Source organism: Heteronotia binoei, chromosome 13, assembly GCF_032191835.1.
Source record: "Heteronotia binoei isolate CCM8104 ecotype False Entrance Well chromosome 13, APGP_CSIRO_Hbin_v1, whole genome shotgun sequence".
NCBI classification, from domain to species: Eukaryota; Metazoa; Chordata; class Lepidosauria; order Squamata; family Gekkonidae; genus Heteronotia; species Heteronotia binoei.
In genome coordinates this window covers 82,025,850-82,047,874 of record NC_083235.1, presented here as the reverse complement: position 1 = coordinate 82,047,874, position 22,025 = coordinate 82,025,850, and the positions used below count along the sequence as shown (strand labels likewise).

The 22,025-nt window shown below is 45.7% G+C and overlaps 1 protein-coding gene across 8 annotated transcripts in view; it reads left to right on the top strand.

Moving 5' to 3' along the window:
* ARHGAP44 (Rho GTPase activating protein 44) overlaps positions 1-22,025 on the top strand; it is a 385,723-nt gene that overhangs the window by 127,571 nt on the left and 236,127 nt on the right. For all 8 annotated transcript variants that reach the window (XM_060252571.1, XM_060252572.1, XM_060252570.1 and 5 more), the window contains exon 2: positions 19,742-19,781. In XM_060252571.1, coding sequence (XP_060108554.1) covers positions 19,742-19,781 — 40 coding nt within the window. The remainder of the gene's footprint in view (positions 1-19,741; positions 19,782-22,025) is intronic.

Here is a 22,025-nt window from a genome sequence, read left to right as displayed (position 1 = left end):
GCTCGTTGCGTAGCGTCCGAATCGGGTCCCCTCCACCATAAGTCCCGAGCCCCTCGTCTCTGGGCTCGTCCTCGTCCCCTTCTCCTCCGCCCGTGGCGATGAGTCGGTAGCGCTGCTCCGCGGCCTCCATAGCGGCCGTTGACTTCCTCGGGCTCCAGATTCGGGAGGGGAAGGCGTCGACGGTGAACGGCGCGGGGACCTTAATCTTCCTCCTCGCGCCAGTTACCTTCGGGTCGAGGGGTTCTTCATCTGGTGGAATAGTGGGCTCTGCGTTGTCTGGTTCCAGTGCCGCCATAGGGCCAGGTTGCCAGTTCCGATAAGCCCAAACAAAAGGATTACTGTTATAATGTCAGAACTTGGATGAACTTCAGAAGAGTCCAATACTTGTTGCAAGTTAGGAATCTTTATTGGAAGAACTTCAGTACTATAGTAACGAAATAACAGTAATGGCGATTCTGGGCAGTTGGTTACATTTTATGCCCACAGCAAAGCATAATAAAACAATAATTCACAGTGATTCACACGGTCCCAAGTGGTTGTCTCTTTCCCAGCCTTCGTTATCAGCCAAGGGGGATGCCCCCCTATTGTGAAGGCCAAACGGCCCGGCTTCAAAGGGCACCTGTGGATGTTAAGCAGAGACTTTCTGCCACCTGTCTTACCGCCCTAAATATTTAGCATAGCAAAGAGGCTTGGGTCAATGACCGCTGTCAGTATTCTGAGTTACAACATGGAGACAGTTTGGCTAAGCTAAAAGATCACAGTTACAAGTTCTGACAGATCTTCTTGTAGTCCAAGGGACTCTCAAGAGTCTTCTCGAGCACCACAGCTCAAAAGTATCTATTCTTCTGCGCTTGGCCTTCCTTATGGTCCAACTCTCACAGCCATACATTACTACTGGGAATACCATCACTTTGACTATATGGACTTTTGTTGGCAGGGTGATTTCTCTACTTTTTATTATATGGTCAAGGTTTGCCATAGCTGTCCTCCCAAGGAGCAAATGTCTTGATTAGCTCAGGGCTTTTTTTTGTAGCAGGAACTCCTTTACATATTAGGACACAACCCCCTGATGTAACCAATCCTCCAAGAGCTTAGAGGGCTCTTATTACAGGGCCTACTGTAAGCTCTTGGAGGATTGGCTACATCAGTGGTGTGTGGCCTAATATGCAGAGGAGTTCCTGCTACAAAAAAGCCCTGGATTAGCTGATCTTAAAGCCCTTCAGAGGACATATGTGGAGAGGCAGTCCTGCAGGAATGTTGGTCCCTGGCCATTCATGGCCTTAAAGATTAAGAGCAAATCCTCGAACCTGATTTGAAATTCCACTGGCAGCCAATGCAGTCCACAGAGGACCAACCAAATATGAGCCCATACAGGCATAATGGACAGCAGGCATGCTGCTGTATTCTGCACCAGCTGTAACTTCTGTCTCAGGTGCAAAGGTAGGCCTGTATAAAGTACTGTAGTTTAATCTGGAAGTGACTGTTGCATGGATCACTGTAGCCAAGTCACAAGAAGAAAGGTAGCTTCCAGATTCACTGAAGATGGAAAAGGCAGACTGTCAAGCATTACATCTCAAAGTAACCAGCCCTTGAATTTTGAAACAAAGTTTGGTTTATTGATAATCCATGTGGCTCAGCAGAGCAAAGTATTGGAACTGATAGAGTGTAACAGTAAACTGCATACTTAAAGATGGCACATCAAAGGTTCTATAAACAACTCTACATTCCCTACACAATTCTACATTCACATGTGAAAGTTCTCACTGTAACTTCCTTATCTCTACTGCGGTCAGTTCTTCCTGGGTCCCAGCCTAGCTGGCATGGGAATTAGTCGCAGGAGGCTTTATCTTCAAAGGACGCATTCCTGCATTTGTTAGTAAAGCGAAAGGAACAAACGGGGGGTTTTCTACTTTGATGTGCATGATTCATGGTTAGTAACTTTTCTATACTTTTTAGTAGCTGTAATAATAAAGAAATAGACAATGCTTGACATACTGCCCCCCTAAGCTCTTGCTCGGGGTTTGTCTGGGTGCAGTAGGTAAAATCTTTTCAGGAGGAGGGGGGCTTGGAGATCAGATGATTTCACCCATTCATCGCAACTGGGGGGAAAATACTTCCAATGAACCAAATAATACAGCACTCCTCTTTTTTCTTTAACATTCAGTATCTCCTGCACCTCATGGTGACTCTGACCCTTCACCTGAATAGGTTTGGCCTCTGGTGGGCGGGGGTGCCAGCTCGTAGCCCCCGGATCTCGCTGAAGAAGGCTGCAATGGAAGACAGGGTGAATTTTACTAAACAATTTTGGTAACTCCAACTCGACTGTCACCTGGTTTATTACCCTTTTGATTTTGAATGGCCCCAGGTATTTATAAGCCAGTTTCCTGGAGGTTTGCGGTAAGGGTAAATTCTTGGTGGACAGGAACACAGTTTCTCCTACTTTAAAGTCCCACTCTGGGGCATGTTTTTTGTCATATTGAGCTTTATAGTCCCGTTTGGCCGTTTCTAGATTCTACTGGATGATGGCCCACCCTTTTCCCAGAGTTTCCTACCATTGCTGACAAGAAGTAGGCGGATTGGTTCCCTTGCCACTGGGTAATAGGGGAAAAGGCTTCCCTTCATAGCCATTCACAATCTTGAATGGGGTTGCTTTAGTTGAGCTATGAAGGCTATTGTTGTACCCATATTCTGCAAACGGCAATAGCTCTACCCAGTTGGTCTGCTGATAGTTCACATAACACCGCAAATACTGTTCCAGAAGTGCGTTCATGCATTCCGTCTGCCCGTCCGTCTGCGGGTGGTAGGCAGAGCTTAATCCTTGCTCCATGCCTGTTAGTTTACAAAACTCCCGCCAGAAGTTGGCAACGAACTGCGGGCCGTGGTCGCTAATTACCTTATCTGGGAAGGAGTGGACTTTAACCACGTGTTGGAAAAACAAATACGCTAGCTTTTTTGCTGTAGGTAATTTCTTGCAAGGGATAAAATGCGCCTGTTTTGAAAAGGTATCTACTACCACCAATATTACAGTTCGACCTTGGGAGACCGGCAATTCCACTATAAAGTCCATAGAGACCACGGACCAAGGACGCTCTGCTGTAGGGGTGGGCTGCAGGAGTCCCGGGGGTTTCCCACTACGTTTCTTTGCCATTATACACACTGGGCAAGTACTCACAAACTCAGAAATGTTCCTTTTCATTTGCGGCCACCAAAATTGTCTGTTGATGAGGTGCAGGGTTTTCAGGTACCCAAAGTTTCCAGACAATTTACTACAATGGCAATGTTGTAACACCTCATGTCTCAGGGTCTTTGGGACATACAACTTCTCATCATGGTACGCCCCCCCCCCCCCGTTTCTCTTTTTCAGCCCTTCAGGTCTTTCCTCCCCCTCCCGTTTGGTTTCCTCAATCAGTCTGTTGTTCCCCCATGGTTCTGGCATTTCCTTTTTTCTCCCTGATCTGGTGGTCTCGCCAGGATGATCTCATGGCATGCTGGTGCTTCGTCCATCAGGGTGGTAGACGTATGTGGCTCCCAATTTTTCGGGGGCTCTGGGGGAGTTGTTTTTTTAGGTAGAGGCACCAAATTTTCAGTATAGTATCTAGTGACTCTCCCCAAAGTATCTCCCAAGTTTCAAAACTATTGGACCAGGGGGTCCCATTCTATGAGCCTCAAAAGAAGGTGCCCCTATCCTTCATTATTTCCTATGGAAGGAAGACATTTAAAAAGGTGTGCGGTTCCTTTAAATGTGATGGCCAGAACTCCCTTGGAGTTCAATTATGCTTGTCACACCCTTGTTCCTGGCTCCGCCCCCAAAGTCTCCTGGCTCCACCCCCAAAGTCCCCAGATATTTCTTGAATTGGACTTGGCAACCCTAAGTGGAAAATTCCTCACCCTTACAACCATTGGATCCAGTTCAAAGTTGGGAGGACAGAATGAAGGCCCCCCTGAGCTCCTTGGAGCAAGAATGGGATAAAAAAAGTAGTTTTGCATGTCACTCATGCTTATTGAGGAGTGAGACTGAGAAACCACTGTAATAAATAGGAAAAGGTGCATAGAGTTCCCTCCAGTTTTTTCTGTGTTCCCTATTAGTAGTAACTTACATATTTTCATCTTGGCTATAAAATGTGGTGCATTTGATTTAAAATCACACTGGAAATCTTGGCATCTCGTTGACAAGAAAGAACAAAGTTTAAATAGATGAAGGGATATTTCTGTGGAAAGGGACATGTCACCATGTAATAGTGAATTTTTATGTTTCCTCAGCACTGGTTATATTCATTTTATATGCAAATGTATTTGAGCTTCAGCCCCCACTTCTGAATATGTTTCAACATTAATTCTGTTGAACTCTCTGGCATGTGCTCATTGACTACTGTTCTGGTGTATGGCACCACAAGAGGCCATTTGGTCTTGAAGTAGTTTACCTCAGAGTCAGGAGAAAATGGATGTCTTCAATATTTATGGGACACAGGAATTCCATAGTCCCTTAAAGGAGGCAGAGAACTGTAGCAAGAAGATTGGTGTTGTTTTTAAAACATTGTGAGTGGGATGGTCTGGGACTGATTTCCCACTCACCTTACATCGCTCTCACATTCCTCTTCTCAGCGGGGCTTCCTTCCGATTTCACACTATCTGCCCCGGGACTGCAAGTAATGTCAGCGTTTTCGCACAGCAAACAGAAACTGGATTTTAGAGGTTTCTGTTTGCTGCACAAAAATGCTGACGTTACATGCAGCCCCGGGGCAGATAGTGTGAAATCGGAAGGAAGCCCCATTGAGAAGAGGAATGTGAGAGCGATGTAAGGTGAGTGGGAAATTGGTCTCTGTGTGCTGCTTTTCCTTTGTCTGTCTTAATTGTTCTCTTTTTCTGCCCCATTCATATAAGGATGTTAAAAGCTTGTTTTCTCAAGCCATCTGGGTGCCTCCTGTGCCACATTACTTGCCTTTATTCCCATCTGGCATTTAGAACATACTGCTAGATTAACTCTATTTGCATAGAAGTAGGTTAGCTGGCTATTCTGAAGCCCGTTGAAAATTCAGCTGTTGTTCTAAAACAGACTCCCACCCCCCAGTGCTTGGCTACATCGCTTGGCTATTTTTCGTCCCCTTTAAGTAAAGTTAAACAATGACTGGAACTAATAAAATGGCATGCAGCTTGACAGTTGTGGCACAGTAATGATTAATGTTGTAGAACTCATGTCTGTCTTTGTATGCTCTCAAGTGTTTGTTTTCAGATAAGGCAAAATTTGCTTATGACAGTACCACAAAACCAAGTTCTGTCACCCTGCTTAAAATGCCATTATCTGTCTGTACTTGTGTGACAGACTCAGGCAAGTTAGTCTGGAAGCTGGGGAACAGCTTTGCAATGATTTGCTGGGCTGCATCTATGGTAACGGAAATGTAGCGAATTGAGAGACGCTTGGGGGGAAGTAAAATGCCTCAGGGTTTGAGATTCAGTTGAGTTGGAGCTTGAGTACTGAACAGTGATATGAAGACTGAGTACTTAAGCTGAATAGCTGTTGTGAAGTAACTGGAAGGTGCTGAGAACAGCCAGTGAGGATGAGTTCCTTGGGAGACAGAACTGAAACAAGCTTCTGTCTGTGAGAGAGTTTGTAGTCAGAAGGGGGTCAAAACCAGGCACCTTCTGTAAAAGGAACTCTCTCAGAGGATCTGTCAGTACAACAGACCAGACTCCTAGTAAACTGAGAACACTCAAACACTCAGAAAGGAGGACTGGATTTTAGTGGCTAGAAGGGAATCCAAAGATTCTAACTAGGAAACTAGCTGGGTGGGTCACACAGGAGTGAGGGGCTGGAAATAGCACTCAGAAGGTGTGAATCCTGAATGCTAGTGTGTGAGTCTGAGGGAATATTGATCTGGCACAAGTCAGAAGTCCTTAGTGTGTTTGGCAAAGTGTGCGTGGATCTTTATTATTTTTTATAATAATATAATAATAATAATTTTTTATTTCTATCCCGCCCTCCCCGCCGGAGCAGGCTCAGGGCGGCTCACAACATAAAATGCACAGTACATCAGTTATACTTATTAAAACATGGTTAAAACAAATTATAGATTATTAAAATTAACATTAACAATATGGCGTTATAAACATTAAATCTTCAATGGGATTCAGTAAATAAAAAGCATTTTCAGCAGTATTCCTAGCTTTATCACTAGTTGAAGGCCATCTTGAAGAGGTGAGTCTTACGGCCCTACGGAATTGATCTAAGCATCGTAGGGCCCTCACCTCCTCAGGGAGTTGATTCCACAGTAGTGGAGCTGCGACAGAGAAGGCCCGATCCCGGGTGGCCTTCAATCTGGCCTCCCTTGGCCCAGGGACATTCAGCTGGTTTTTCCCAGATGACCTCAGTGCTCTCTGGGGCTCATATGGGGAGAGACGGTCCCTCAGGTAGGTAGGTCCTCGGCCATATAGGGCTTTAAAGGTAATAACCAGCACTTTGTAGCGAACTCGGTATGCCACTGGCAGCCAGTGCAGTCCGCGCAGCCCCGGCTGTATGTGCTCCCACCTTGGGAGCCCCAGCAACAGCCTAGCCGCCGCATTCTGCACCAGCTGCAGCCGCCGAGTTCGACACAAGGGCAGCCCCATGTAGAGGGCGTTGCAGTAGTCCAGTCTCGAGGTGACCGTAGCATGGATCACCATTGCTAGGTCACGGCGCTCCAGGAAGGGGGCCAACTGCTTCGCCCGTCGAAGAAGAAAGAACGCGGACTTGGCAGCGGCCGCTATCTGTGCCTCCATTGATAATGAAGGCTCCAGAAGAACCCCCAGGCTCTTGACCTTATGTGCCTCTTTCAGCTGCACACCGTCAAGGACTGGCAAGGGGATTTCCCTTCCCAGGGCACCGTGACCCAAGCAAAGCACCTCTGTCTTCGTTGGATTCAACTTCAGCCCGCTCAGTCTGAGCCAACCTGCCACGGCTTGCAATGCTAGGTCCAGGCTTTCTGGGACGGAGTCAGGCCGGCCGTCCATTAGTAGATAGAGCTGGGTGTCATCAGCGTATTGATGGCACCCAAGCCCAAACCTCCGGGCAATCTGGGCAAGGGGGCGCATGTAGATGTTAAACAACATCGGGGAGAGAACTGCCCCTTGTGGCACCCCACATACTAGTGGATGCCTCCGGGACCGCTCTCCCCCAATGGCCACCCTTTGTCCCCGTCCATCAAGGAAGGAGGAAAGCCACTGTAAGGCCATCCCCCAATCCCCGCGTCGGCGAGCCGGCGGGCCAGTAGCTGATGATCGACCGTATCAAATGCGGCCGACAGATCCAACAGCATCAGCACCGCCACGCCGCCTCGGTCCAGATGCCGCTGGAGGTCATCCACCAAGGCGACTAGCACTGTCTCCGTCCCATAACCCGGACGAAAGCCGGACTGGTGAGGGTCTAAGGCGGAAGTGTCATCCAAAAAACTCTGCAACTGTGACGCCACTGCCCTCTCTATAACCTTACCTAAAAATGGTAGGTTCGAGACCGGTCGATAATTTGCCAATTCGGCCGGATTTTTAGATTTATGAAGTCCAAGCTTAGGGCTATTCTACCTCTTCTAGTGTTCCTAGTGCCAAGTAGGCACTGCCTGCCTGTCCAAGTTTTTCTTATATATTCTTAAGCTGCCTGTTTATAGTTCTGATATCATCTCAACCTGATAAATCTCTGTTGTGTAGAGATTGTTTATTTTGAATTGCCTGCCAACTGATCTGCCTTTAAATAGCCTAATTAATATTATTTTATCCCTTTTCTTTACCTTTTGTGAACCAATAAACATTATTTTTGGTTTTTGAATTTAAAACCATCTGGTGCCTAGCTTACTTTAGTTCTGACAGGATTTCTGTGAGTGTGCCTGAGGGACTGAGGGAAGGTGATGGGGGGAAATGTATAGTCACCCTCCCAAGCTGACCCTGACTGGTTCCTCACAACTTCACTCGTTGTGCTGAGTGTTCATTTACAATTAAAGTATATCCCTGGGAGAGCATTGAATTCATCAGATAGTCATCTGCTAGTGGTCCCTGGCCACAAAGACACCTGGCTGTCCTCTACCATGGCCTTTTTGGCCCTGGACTCAACCTGGTGGAACTCTCTGCCAACTACCATCAGGGCTTTCTGGGATCAATTCCACAGGGCCTGTAAGGCATAGATGTTCTGCCAGGCTTTTTGTTGAGGGCAGCAATGATTTTCCAACTGGCCGGCACCATCCCTTACTCTCCAGACTTACTTGTTCCTCTTTCCCCCTGCCTGCAACAAGGTTGACAGTCCAGAATGGGAAATAATTTAAAATTCGTCATCTGACTTTTAATGTTGGTCTATTAATTTTATTTGTATACTTTGTTTTTCTTATCTGTTGTTTTTATTATATGCTGTACATCGTCCAGAGCCCTGCAGTAGCCAGGATAAGGGAGTCATAAATTTAATTAAAAACAACAAGAAATTTAATTTAATTTTAATTTAATTCAACAACAACAGAAATCTGCCTTGCCTGACTTCTGGAACCCTGACTTTGGACTGAAAGACCTTGCCTTTCCTGACCCCTAGCACCTGATACTCAGAGCCTGCAAGCCAGTACATCGGGCCTTTTAATGAACTACAACTTTGTAGTTTGATAAATTTGATTAAGCAAACAAACAAACAAAAACTGAGAAGGAAAAACTACATGTTCTCCAGTGGGGCCATCTGAATCTCTTGAAAAGCTCCTCCCCCTAGCATAGGCAGGATTAGAGATGTAAAATTTCCAGAAATTTTGAAGCTCAGACAAAAAAACCCAGGGTTTTCTGTTTTCCTCCTCCCCCCGGAAAAAAAACCCGGAATTTTTTGGAAAAATTGAAAAAAATGCTACATTAGCACTTCTTTTTTCTTGTCCAGATTGAAAGTCATTCTGTTACTTTAGGAACATAAAATATGACTATGGGAAATTTTACCTGGCATAAAATTATCACAACTAGCATATTGTAAGCCGCCCTGAGACACCTAGGTGAGAAGGGCGGGGTATAAATCTTAATATAAATAAATATAAATAAATAAATAAAAATATAGTGTATCCAAACTATTACAAACAGAATTTACTTTTTAAATAATATTTATTTGTAATCGTAACAAATGGAGCAACAATCTCCTGAACTGTTTACTAGTTTATGTGGAACAGACAAAAAAAAAAATCTTCACAAAGCAATTTTTAAAATTTTATTATTTGGTCTGCATTGCTTATGATATATTATGTCTGAAATGTTTCCCCTTTTTTGCATTTGTTCTAATTTTCTTAATTCCAGTCCTATTGCATATTTTTGGCTGCCTTACGTTGTTTAGTTGTATTGTTTTATAATGTGTGATCTGCCATCACTTTCAGCAAGAAAGGTAGTGATATATAAAGGAAATATCTGTTTCCCCACAGAGTTTTTAACCTAATAAAATATCACTTTGATTTTGAAACTGAACAATTTTAAAAAGTCAAAAAAAAGTTTAAAACTTAGTCTTGCTTTTCAAAATTTTGTGTGGATCATCTAGCAGCCCAAATGTAACAGTCCGTGTGTCTTTGGGCCCTGGAAACAGTTTTACATGACTGCAGGGCCACAGACCTGTAGCTTTGGCAGGGCCCCTGGGTTTATGGCCCCCAGACTTACTGCTAAACCCCCCAGATTTCCCCTCCAGTCTGCCCCCCACTTCCCATTTTTTATTTTATTTTTCATGGCTCTCCCACACCATGGGGGGGGGGGTGGAAGTGTGAGGCAGCTGGAAGGCTGACATGCCTGCCAATAAAAAAACCTTTTGCTGCTTGCTGTGGCAGCCCAGCTTCCTAGTGGATGGACTGAAAAGCCAGGTGAAGTGAGTGGTGACTAGAGCCTGAGAGAGGTTCCCAGCAAGCAACAGGCAGGACAATTTCTGCATGACTCCACGAGGGTTCAAGGGAAAGAGTCCAGATTTCTAGAGGGTGGGAAGTCCCTTCTGGCCCGCACCTCCTTTCTCCTTCCCCCAGAGGAAATGGGTCTTTCTCCCCATCTAAAATCCACCAGGGACAGGGCCTTTTCTGTAATGGCTCCTTACTGGTGGAACCAGCTGCCGGAAGAGGTGAGGGCCTTGGCCAGTTCCGCAGGGCCTGTAAGACAGCCCTCTTCCGGCTGGCCTATAACTAACTGGCATTGGAAACTCTATAGAAGGTTGTAGTGTAGATCGCTTGTTTTATATGTTTTATTCTTTTATTGTTTTAACTGCTGTAACTTGATGTATTTTAAATCTAAAATTTATGTTAGATCTTATATGTTGTGAGCTGCCCTGAGCCACTTCGGTGGGAAGAGCGGGATATAAATTGATATAAACTGAAACTGAAGGTTCAGCATCCACTCTGTCCTGTGCAGGGCTGGTGAGCTGGGGGTGTTTGGAGAAGGAAGGCGAGTTCTGCCCAGGGCTTCTGCCCAGGAGTTCTGCCCAGTGGAAAGTTAGCAATCTTGGGAAGGCGGTGGTTTTCCATGAACGCAGCCTTGCTTTACACCTGTGCCTATTGGGAAGGGCTCCGAGAGGTCGTTGCAGTGTCTGACTTGGCCTCGCTGGTTGGGGACAAGATAATGTTAGAAGGTTCAGCAATTTTATTCCATTTACTACAAATAGCTATTTTTGTGTGTCATCCAGAGACAATGACCATAGATAGACTTCTGTCAGAGAGGTTGCAGCTGCAACCAAAAACTGCATTTTGTTCTTAATTGGGGTGGGAACATCACCGGTGTTAAATCCCCGCTTTGTCATTTTAGACTGATAATTGACAAACCATTCCATATAGCAGAGATTTTACACAAGGGCCATAACTTTTGTCAACTGCTTACCAAATGGACCAGTCTGACAATAAGTACAGCCACCATGGTAGTATCTGCTAATATGGCAATACAAGAGTGTTCACTCCACCCGGAATCAATTTATCCATCCCCTTACATTTTTATAGTAATTGTAACTCTTGCTGTGTGGTCTATATTTTGATTTGTGAAGACTGTTCAAAGATGTATGTGGGCAATACACTATGCCCAATTCAAGTCCGGATGTTGGAGCATTGGACAAGAGAGTGTAATAAAATTCCTGAAGCACCTTTCATCTCATATTACACTGAAACTTGACATTCCATTGAAAATATGAAGTATGTTGCTGTTTACAAACACAGAAGTTGTCCAGAGATTACTGTAGATGTGTGCAGGATTCTTTTACGTGGAGAGTCCTTTTGGAGATACAAATTAGACACCTTGGCCCCCAATTGTATTGACGTTTCTTGTTTGTTGAATGATTTGTCCTCAAACTGCATATTTAGTATTCTTGAATAAATATTGATGTGTATTACTGGTGTTGTTTCTTTAACTTGTAACAACAGGTGTGTATGATTTAATATTCCTGTATGAAGAGTAGATTTGTGAGGTTTTTTCCATAGAAGATTTGTGCTTGGTATGATACGTGAATTTGCTAAAATGGTGAGTGTTCTTATTGTATTTATAAATATTTGTATGAAACTCTATTAATTTGGTTAGAACATTATGCATTGTCATATTGTACGTGTAGGCTTGGGATTTGTAAAACAGTGGACAACTTTCTACCCCTCTGTATTGATTTCAATATGATCAATATGTTATTGATTTCACCGTTTGTATAAATAGGGAGTTGCCCAAAAAGACCGCCACAACCACATTTAACTTTAAAAGGGGTAAATTCTCTGAGATGAGGAGGCATGTGAGGAGGAAACTGAAAGGAAAGTTAAATACGGTCAAAACCCTTGGGGAAGCTTGGAGACTATTTAAAACTATAATCCTAGAAGCTCAGATAAAATACATACCACAAGTTAGGAAAGGCACAAACAGGTATAAGAAGAGGCCAGCATGGTTAACAAACAAAGTAATGGAAGCTGTAAAAGGTAAGAAGGACTCCTTTAAGCGGTGGAAAACCAGTCCAAGTGAGATTAATAAAAGGGAACACAGGCAGTGGCAAATCAAATGCAAGACTGTGATCAGGCAGGCAAAAAGGGCCTATGAGGAGCATATTGCAAAAAACATAAAGACCAACAATAAAAATGTCTTCAAATATATTAGAAGCAGGAAACCAGCCAGGGAAGCAGTGGGGCCCTTGGATGACCATGGGGTAAAAGGATTACTGAAGGAGGATGGGGAAATGGCTGAGAAGCTGAATGCATTTTTTGCCTCCGTCTTCACCGTGGAAGATAAGTGTTTGCCCGCCCCAGAACCACTAATATTGGAAGGGGTGTTGAAAGACCTGAGTCAGATTGAGGTGACAAAAGAGGAGGTCCTACAACTGATAGACAAATTAAAAACTAATAAGTCACCGGGTCCGGATGGCATACATCCGAGAGTTCTGAAAGAACTCAAAGTTGAACTTGTGGATCTTCTAACAAAAATCTGTAATCTTTCATTGAAATCTGCCTCTGTTCCTGAGGACTGGAAGGTAGCAAATGTCACCCCCATCTTTAAAAAGGGTTCCAGAGGAGATCCAGGAAATTACAGGCCAGTCAGTCTGACTTCAATACCGGGAAAGTTGGTAGAAACCATTATCAAGGACAGAATGAGTAGGCACATTGATGAACACAGGTTATTGAGGAAGACTCAGCATGGGTTCTGTAAGGGAAGATCTTGCCACACTAACCTGTTACATTTCTTTGAGGGGGTAAACAAACTTGTGGACAAAGGAGACCCGATAGATTTTGTTTACCTTGACTTCCAGAAAGCTTTTGATAAAGTTCCTCATCAAAGGCTCCTTAGAAAGCTTGAGAGTCATGGAGTAAAAGGACAGGTCCTCTTGTGGATCAAAAACTGGCTGAGTAATAGGAAGCAGAGAGTGAGTATAAATGGGCAGTCTTCGCAGTGGAGGACGGTAAGCAGTGGGGTGCCGCAGGGCTCGGTACTGGGTCCCATGCTCTTTAACTTGTTCATAAATGATTTAGCGTTGGGAGTGAGCAGTGAAGTGGCCAAATTTGTGGATGACACTAAATTGTTCAGGGTGGTGAGAACCAGAGAGGATTGTGAGGAACTCCAAAGGGATCTGTTGAGGCTGGGTGAGTGGGCGTCAACGTGGCAGATGCGTTTCAATGTGGCCAAGTGCAAAGTAATGCACATTGGGGCCAAGAATCCCAGCTACAAATACAAGTTGATGGGGTGTGAACTGGCAGAGACTGACCAAGAGAGAGATCTTGGGGTCGTGGTAGATAATTCACTGAAAATGTCAAGGCAGTGTGCGTTTGCAATAAAAAAGGCCAACGCCATGCTGGGAATTATTAGGAAGGGAATTGAAAACAAATCAGCCAGTATCATAATGCCCCTGTATAAATCGATGGTGCGGTCTCATTTGGAGTACTGTGTGCAGTTCTGGTCGCCGCACATCAAAAAGGATATTATAGCATTGGAGAAAGTTCAGAAAAGGGCAACTAGAATGATTAAAGGGCTGGAACACCTTCCCTATGAAGAAAGGTTGAAACGCTTAGGGCTCTTTAGCTTGGAGAAACGTCGACTGAGGGGTGACATGATAGAGGTTTACAAGATAATGCATGGGATGGAGAAAGTAGAGAAAGAAGTACTTTTCTCCCTTTCTCACAATACGAGAACTCGTGGGCATTCGATGAAATTGCTGAGCAGACAGGTTAAAACGGATAAAAGGAAGTACTTCTTCACCCAAAGGGTGATTAACATGTGGAATTCACTGCCACAGGAGGTGGTGGCGGCCACAAGCATGGCCACCTTCAAGAGGGGGTTAGATAAAAATATGGAGCAGAGGTCCATCAGTGGCTATTAGCCACAGTGTGTGTGTGTGTGTGTGTGTGTGTATATATATATATATATATATATATATATATATATATATATTTGGCCGCTGTGTGACACAGAATGTTGGACTGGATGGGCCATTGGCCTGATCTAACATGGCTTCTCTTATGTTCTTATGTAATGAAATGGTTAAAGTGCGGGCAGTTGGCTGGTTTTAAAATGGCTGCTGTTTGTAGTTTTAGATGTTAAAATGTCCTCCTCCTCTGACCTACAAGGCCCAGCAGCCCTTGGGCCTAAAAAGTGTGGGAAAAAGGGGGGCGGGGTGACCGCTATATAGACTCCTATCCAATCAGAAAGCCAGCAGTCTTTGAGCTACTGAAGAGTAGGAGAGACTCCTGTGGAAGGGCTGTGCAGGGTAAACAGGTCACAGAGGTGGAGAACCCTGCAAGTCAGAACTGGAACCCCAAGGCATTCAGCTGCAACCAGTCTGGGGTAGACTGGAGGTTTCCCTGCCCTCTGTAGAGAGAGAGAGAAAGCGAGAGAGGTGAAGGAGAGCTGGAGGCATGGTGGAGAAGAGATCTGTCCTGCACTGCGCTGTAATCTTCCAGGGAGAGACGTAGTTAGGGAAGTGTGTAGGGGTAGAGGACTGCGTTTTTCTTCTGTTTTATTTGTGCCCTGTTGGTCCCCAGTATAAGCGTTCCCTTTTAGTGTGCCTTACCCAATCAATATATGTGTTCCCCGTTTATAGGGTAAATAGTTTGAACAACTTCTTATATTTTTTTGAAGTTAACTACTGGAGTTGTGCTCTGATCACTTAGTCTCCCTCACTCTGCACATTACCAATAAAGAAAAATATATGCCTTTTGGGTTGCCAACTCTCCAGGGCTACCCCAAAGATTGGAGATTTCACCTTCAAACCAGGAGATTCAGCCAGAGGGGTCTCACTGTCCCTCTAAGATGGCAGTGACAAATACAGTGAGTGGTGGCAGCAAACTAAGGAAAGGTTACACCCACCAGGGGGTGGGGTAGGGTGGCAGCGGGACTTGCAAGCCTCAGACGGCTGCACAGTTGCAAGAACTGAGGGCAGGTGCCTGTTCCATCACACCCTCCATGAGGAAGGCTGACTGAAATGTGCTGACCAGCTAGCAAGCGATGTTGGAGGTGGTTTTTGGGATGTCCAGTACAAGATTCCGGACTTAGAAGTTATAAATAAGAAACTCAGCACAAGCACTTTATGGAACTGGATTAGTTTATTACTGTATCAACCTACAGAAATCCACTGTATATTGTTAGACAATTTTGAATTAATTTAACTTTTTGCATCAAAAATTCTGATTACTTTTTGAAAAATATATTTTTTGGAAATAGGTAATATTTCTTGTTAGTAATTTGACTACCATCAATTATTGTACTATTACTGTCTATCCAGCCAAGAGAAGGAAAACTCTAACATCAAGCCCGGGCAGACAGAGCTCGTTAATGTAACATCTACCACCTGGAGGACTCGCTGCCGGCGTCCTGACTTACTGGGCCATGGCAGATGACCCCATGGTGAAAGGGTGGAGCCAGTACTGCGCACACTGCGCTTCACCTAAAAATTCCTCTGCGCAGGCCTGAAGGTTATCCACATCCACAACCCACAACATACCAAGTCCTACAGCGATGGGCAAGGGGCGAAATGCAGGTGGAAGATGCCACTGGAAGCCGCAGTCCCGATCCTGCATGTAGGCAATTCAGGGTATTGGTCGCCTGATGCTGACCCGAAGACGAAAGCATTTTTCGGCAGCACCCTGAACGACCAAGCAGCCTTATTTAGGTACAGCACTCCTTGCTCTGTATGGAGAGGGGCCTAGAAAAGGTGGACTAAACAAAGCTCGTCTCCTCCCCCCCCAGTTGGCTAGCCACGGTCAATGGGCATCCTTACTTGCGGTTGAAAAATAACAACAAAGAAAAGGCATGCACCTGCCTCACAAAGTGTGCAAAGACTAAAGCTTGCGTGTTGGAACATCAGAACCATGCTTGACACAGTAGACAGTGGTCGCCCTGAACGACGCTCTGCTCTAGTTGCCCACGAACTTCTCAGGTTGAATATCGACATAGCAGCTTTAAGTGAGGTCCGTTTCCCTGAGGAAGGTAGTCTTCAAGAACATGGTACTGGCTATACCCTCTACTGGTCGGGTAAGTCAAAGGCTGAGAGCCGCCTTTCTGGCGTTGGCTTCATGGTCAGGAACTCCATTGCCTCTAAACTCGAAAACCTGCCAACAGGTCACTCAGATCGCATCATGTCTATGCGCCTCCCACTTCAAAACAAGCAGCATGCAACACTCTTTAGTGTGTATGCTCCAACCCTTCAAGCAGATCCTGCAGAAAAGAACAAGTTCTATGCTGATCTACGCAACCTCGTACGGAAGACCCCTACATAGGACAAGGTGATCATCCTTGGCGACTTTAATGCCAGAGTAGGTAAAGACTTGGAAGCCTGGAAAGGAGTACTTGGCAAACACGGCATTGGCAACTGCAATGATAACGGGCGCCTCCTGCTAGAATTCTGCATGGAGCATCAGCTCACCATTACCAACACTATCTTCCAGCAGAAGAACAGTCTGAAGACAACCTGGCTGCACCCACGGTCCAAGCATTGGCACCTTATTGACTACATTCTGGTGCGCCAGAGAGACCTTCGAGATTTCTTACACACCCGAGTAATGCCCAGTGCAGAATGTCATACGGATCATCGTCTAGTATGCTGCAATCTCCGTCTTCACTTTAAATCTACACCCAGGAGAGGCGGTATCCCCCGGAGGAAGTTTCAGGTTGGCAGCCTTCAGTCAGCCGAAGTTAAAGCTGCCTTCCAGGCAAAACTCCAGACAAGAATTGAGGACCCCAGTTGCCTCACAGATCCTTCTCCAGAAGCACTCTGGGAACACCTAAAAACTACCATCCTGTTGACCTCTGAAGAAATCCTCGGGTTCTCCATAAGGAAGAACAAGGACTGGTTTGACGAGAACAATCAAGAGATCCAAGAATTACTGGCGAAAAAGAGATCTGCCTACCAAGCACATCTTGCTCAGCCCTCCTGTTTCGGGAAAAAAGCAATCTTTTGCGCTGTATGTAGCAACCTCCAGCGCAAGCTTCGAGACATTCAGAACGAGTGGTGGATCAAACTTGCAGAGAGAACCCAGCTGTGTGCAGACACTGGTGATTTAAGAGGGTTCTACGAAGCCCTGAAGGCAGTGTGTGTTCCATCATATCAGGCTCAGAGTCCCTTGCATAGTGCAGATGGCCAAGTGCTCCTCACAGACAAGGCATCCATACTGAACCGGTGGTTGGAGTATTTTCAGGTTCTCTTCAGTGCCAATCGCGTAGTTCAAGATTCAGCAATCCACCTCACCCCACTTCAACCAGTGAAAACAGAGTTGGATGTGATCCCCACCCTAGAAGAGACTGTTAAAGCCATCAAGCAACTGAAAAGTGGCAAGGCAGCGGGAGTTGATGGAATTCCACCAGAGATCAGGAAGCATGGGGGCATAGTACTACATAGTACACTTCACAAAGTACTTGTCACCTGCTGGGAACAAGGCAAACTACCATGGGACTTTCGTAATGCAATCATCATTACTCTACATAAGAACAAAGGGGAAAAGTCAGACTGCTCCAACTACCAGGGGATAACCCTGCTCTACATCGCAGGCAAAATCCTTGCTAGAATACTCCTGAACAGACTGGTGCCCACCATTGCAGTAGAACTCCCAGAGAGCCAGTGTGGCTTCAGAGCGAACAGGAGCACCACCGACATGGTATTTGTTCTCAGGCAGCTCCAAGAGAAATGCAGGGAACAGAACAAGGGTCTATATGTGACTTTTGTCGACCTTACCAAAGCTTTTGATACCGTTAGCAGAGACGGCCTGTGGCAAATCTTGGAACGTTTAGGATGTCCCCCAAGGTTCCTCAGTACGGTCATCCAGCTACATGAAGACCAGCGAGGCCAAGTCAGACACTGCAACGATCTCTCGGAGCCCTTCCTAATAGGCACAGCTGTAAAGCAAGGCTGTGTTCTTGCGCCAACTCTCTTTATGATCTTTTTTAGCATGATGCTTCAAAGAGCCGCAGTAGATTTAGATGATGACGATGGTGTCTACATTCGCTATCGCACCGATGGCAGCCTGTTCAACCTGAGGCGACTAAAGGCCCACTCCAAGACAATGGAAAAACTTATCCGAGAGCTACTGTTTGCTGATGATGCTGCACTTGTCTCCCACTCGGTATCAGCTCTGCAGCATATGACGTCCCGCTTTGCAGAGGCTGCCAAGCTATTTGGCCTAGAAGTTAGTCTGAAGAAGACAGAAGTTCTCCACCAGCCTGCACCCCAGGAAGATTATCACCCTCCTTGTATCACTGTGGGTGAATCAGTTTTGAAGACAGTCCAGCAGTTCAGCTACCTGGGGTGCATCATCTCCTCAGACGCCAAGATCAACAAGGGGATTGACAATAGGCTGGCAAAGGCCAACTGTGCTTTTGGCCGACTTGCATAAAAGAGTGTGGAGCAACAAGCATCTGAAAAAAGGCACAAAGATCAATGTTTACAAAGCGGTTGTGATGACAACCCTCATCTACGGCTCCGAATCGTGGGTTTTATACTGTCATCACCTGCGACTCCTTGAGCGCTTTCATCAGCGCTGCCTTCGCACCATCCTCAACATCCACTGGAGTGACTTTGTGACCAACACTGAAGTCCTCAAGTGGGCAGGGGTTACAAGCATGGAGGCATTGCTGTTGAAGACGCAGCTGCGCTGGGCAGGGCATATCTCCAGGATGGAAAACCACCGCCTTCCCAAGGTTGCCCTGTATGGCGAACTTTCCACCGGCCATCGAAATAGAGGGGCACCAAAGAAGAGGTACAAGGACTCCTTGAAGAAATCCCTTGGTACCTGTTGCATTAACCATCACCAGTGGTCTGACCTAGCCTCAGATCGCAAAGCATGGAGGCACACCATCCACCAGGCTGTCTCTTCCTTTGAGAACGCACGCATAGCTGGTCTTGAGGACAAAAGGAGATCGAGGAAGAATCGTACTGCTACAGCACCAACCCCAAATCAGACTTTTCCCTGCAACCACTGTGGCCGGACCTGCCTGTCCCGCATTGGTCTTGTCAGCCACCAGCGAGCCTGCAACAGACGTGGACTACTGCACCTTTCTTAAATCTTCGTTCGCGAAGTCAAGCCGAGAGAGACTGTCTGTCCTGTGGTTCTCTCCATTGCACTATCCATGGTAGCACCAGCAGTCAGTTTGGTGTGGAGAGCCAGTTTGGTGTAGTGGTTAAGTGCACAGACTCTTATCTGGGAGAACCGGGTTTGATTCCCCACTCCTCCACTTGCACCTGCTAGCATGGCCTTGGGTCAGCCATAGCTCTGGCAGAGGCATATCTTTCTACTGTACCCTTCCTAAATCTTCGTTCGCAAAGTCAAGCCGAGAGAGAGATCTTGTCCCCAGCAATTGCTCAGAACGAACTCCCCACCTCAGTAGCAACTATGGGGAGGATCCAAAACAATGCCTTTCATAACATTCTCATATCCAGCCCCCCATGACATGTCGTCCCCTTAAATAGTGAATCACAATAGATTGCTTAGAAAGGGTAAGCTTTTTTTTCTTAATTCTTTCCCATCAGAAGCTGCCTGGGGAATTTTCAGGTTAGCTGGAATTGTTAAAATTGTTCTGTTCCAATTAGTAGTACAATTTCTCTTAACTGATCTGAAATGTGCTGGTCCCCAAACTGGTGTGAGTGGATTATGAGAGTTTATTTGTGGTGCTATTCACCTTCTCCATATAGGACAGCTGTGTCCTACCACCTCAGATATTCTCCTCACTGCAGTCTGCTTTCTGCCTCCACTTTCTCCAGATGTATTTCCTCTCCATGTAGCAAGTCACAGAATTACCTTTTCTCAGATTTTGCCTATATTTTGTGAAGAGATTTGGTTTTAATTGAGTTCTATCTTTTTTTCAGGGCTGAAAAAACAGAAGTTCTAAGTGAAGATCTCTTGCAGGTACAGAGACCTCTGCCTACAGCAAACAACTGAATTGTTTCATCCTTTGCCATTTTATGGCATTTTATGGCCTCTACAACCTCATCCTGCTCATTGATAAAAATATTGAAAAGTGCTAGGTCCAGAACTGAGCCTTGTGGCACCCCACTGGGCACCTCCCTCCATTCAGATGAAATGGCATTGATAACTACTCTTTGAGTGTGGTTCTCTAACCAGTTCCCTATCCATCTAACTGTCCTAGAGCCCAGTCCACAGTCTTGTAGTTTACCCATCCTGCTTCATAGACTTATTCTGAGACAGCTAATATGGAGTGAAAACAATGTCATGCCACCACAAAATCTATTATATTTATTGTGGTATAAGCCCTGCAGTTAATGGTGAGGATGCAAATCAAGTGAACTATTCTTTGCTTGAAAGTTTCTGGATTCTATTTTCACAAATTGTTACAACCACTGATGTCACTGGAGTTAAAAGGAATGAGAGCACTGTGCTTCCACAAGTGTAGATGCAATGGTAGGGAGGCAGTCTGTGGACATCTTGTGCCCTCACCCCTGCTCCCATCTGCCCTGGTAGTTTGTGCTGCTCAGATACAGTGTTGAATGTGAGTTGCCCCTGACATAACTATATTCCACTAAGTCAACTACGATAGCCAAGATTTAATCCTTATGATGGCTGAGAGTGGCTAAAACCAGTGTCTGATAAAGACTCAGAAAGCACCAAGGGCCCTGTTCAGACGCACAATATAATCAGGTGTCGCTGTTGTTTCCTTCCGGATTTAAAGTGGCTGATCAGACAGCAACATCTGCCTCCCATAGGGTTCCCAAATCCCCCGCTAGGCCTGGAGACTCCAGATTTGGAGCCTCCTCCCCCCGCTGGCCATAAAAGGGAAAGCGGGGGGGGGGAGGGAGGAGAACGGCAGCCAGAGCTCTTCCGTTTTCTCAGGCTGCTTCCCGCCCCCAGTCAGCTGGCCGGTGAAGGGAGGGGAGCCCAGCCACGCCCCCAAAGGACCATGTGCCTTTGCACCTCCGGAGGTGAGTGAGTTCTGTCCCCTGCATCAGATTTCCCAGAAACGGGGGGGGGGGGGGAGGGGGAGGGGGTGGAGAGGGAAATGTCTTCTCATAGGGTATAATGGGGAATTGATCTGGAGGTTTCGGGGGCTCTGGGGGAGCTGTTTTTTGAGGTAGAGGCACCAAATTTTCAATATAGTATCTAGTGCCTCTCCCCAAAGTATCCCCCAAATTTCAAAACGATTGGACCAGGGGGTCCAATTCTATGAGCCCCAAAAGAAGGTGCCCTTATCCTTCATTATTTCCTATGGAAGGAAGACATTTAAAAAGGTGTGCTGTCCCTTTAAATGTGATGGCCAGAACTCTCTTGGAGTTCAGTTATGCTTGTCACACTCTTGTTCCTGGCTCCGCCCCAATGTCTCCTGGTCCACCCCCAAAGTCTCCTGGCTCCACCCCCAAAGTCCCCAGATATTTCTTGAATTGGACTTGGCAACCCTAGCCTCCCAGTATTAACTCGTGATAACCCCCCCCCCCTCAATCCTTCTCGGAACCGGATTATTTTGTTACCTGTTCCTTTGCAGTGTTTTTTGAGTTCTCCGGTTTCACCTCATAGTTTTCTCCATCTGGATAGCTCTGCTGCGATATTAACCAACTTCCGGATGTCTGAAGGCTGTCCCAAAGCAAAAGGAGCCTCAGACATCCAGTTTATGGTTGCCATTTTTTTTACTACTTAGCAATATGTGCATAACCACATAATGTTTTAACCTATGTGCATAATGCACACATGCATAATAGTGGAGGAAAAAAAGAACTGCATGGTGCTATCGCGTGGATGGCAGAAGACGGTTTCACTGTGGAGTGATTCGAATTGCAGTATGGCAGTCTGATCGATAATATCCGGAACAAAGATATTCGGAACAGAACCGTGTCAGTTTAACATGGACTCAACACACTGTGTGAACAGGGCCAAGGTGTCACTAGTCCTGACAGAGAAGTCTGGCACTTTTCCTTCATATGCCTCCCCTCCCATTTTTCTTCCCTGTTTAGTCACAATCATGACTTAGTGGCTCTTGACTCATGCTGTTAAACTTACCATCTCCATTGACAAAACATCCTAAAATGTCAGTCCAAAAATTCAGTTCTGTCAATGGAATTCAGTTCTGTAGATTTTCCATCTTGGCTTTTTTGATTTTTCGAGAATAATGGACTAAAATTAATGGTGAAACCATGACTTGCC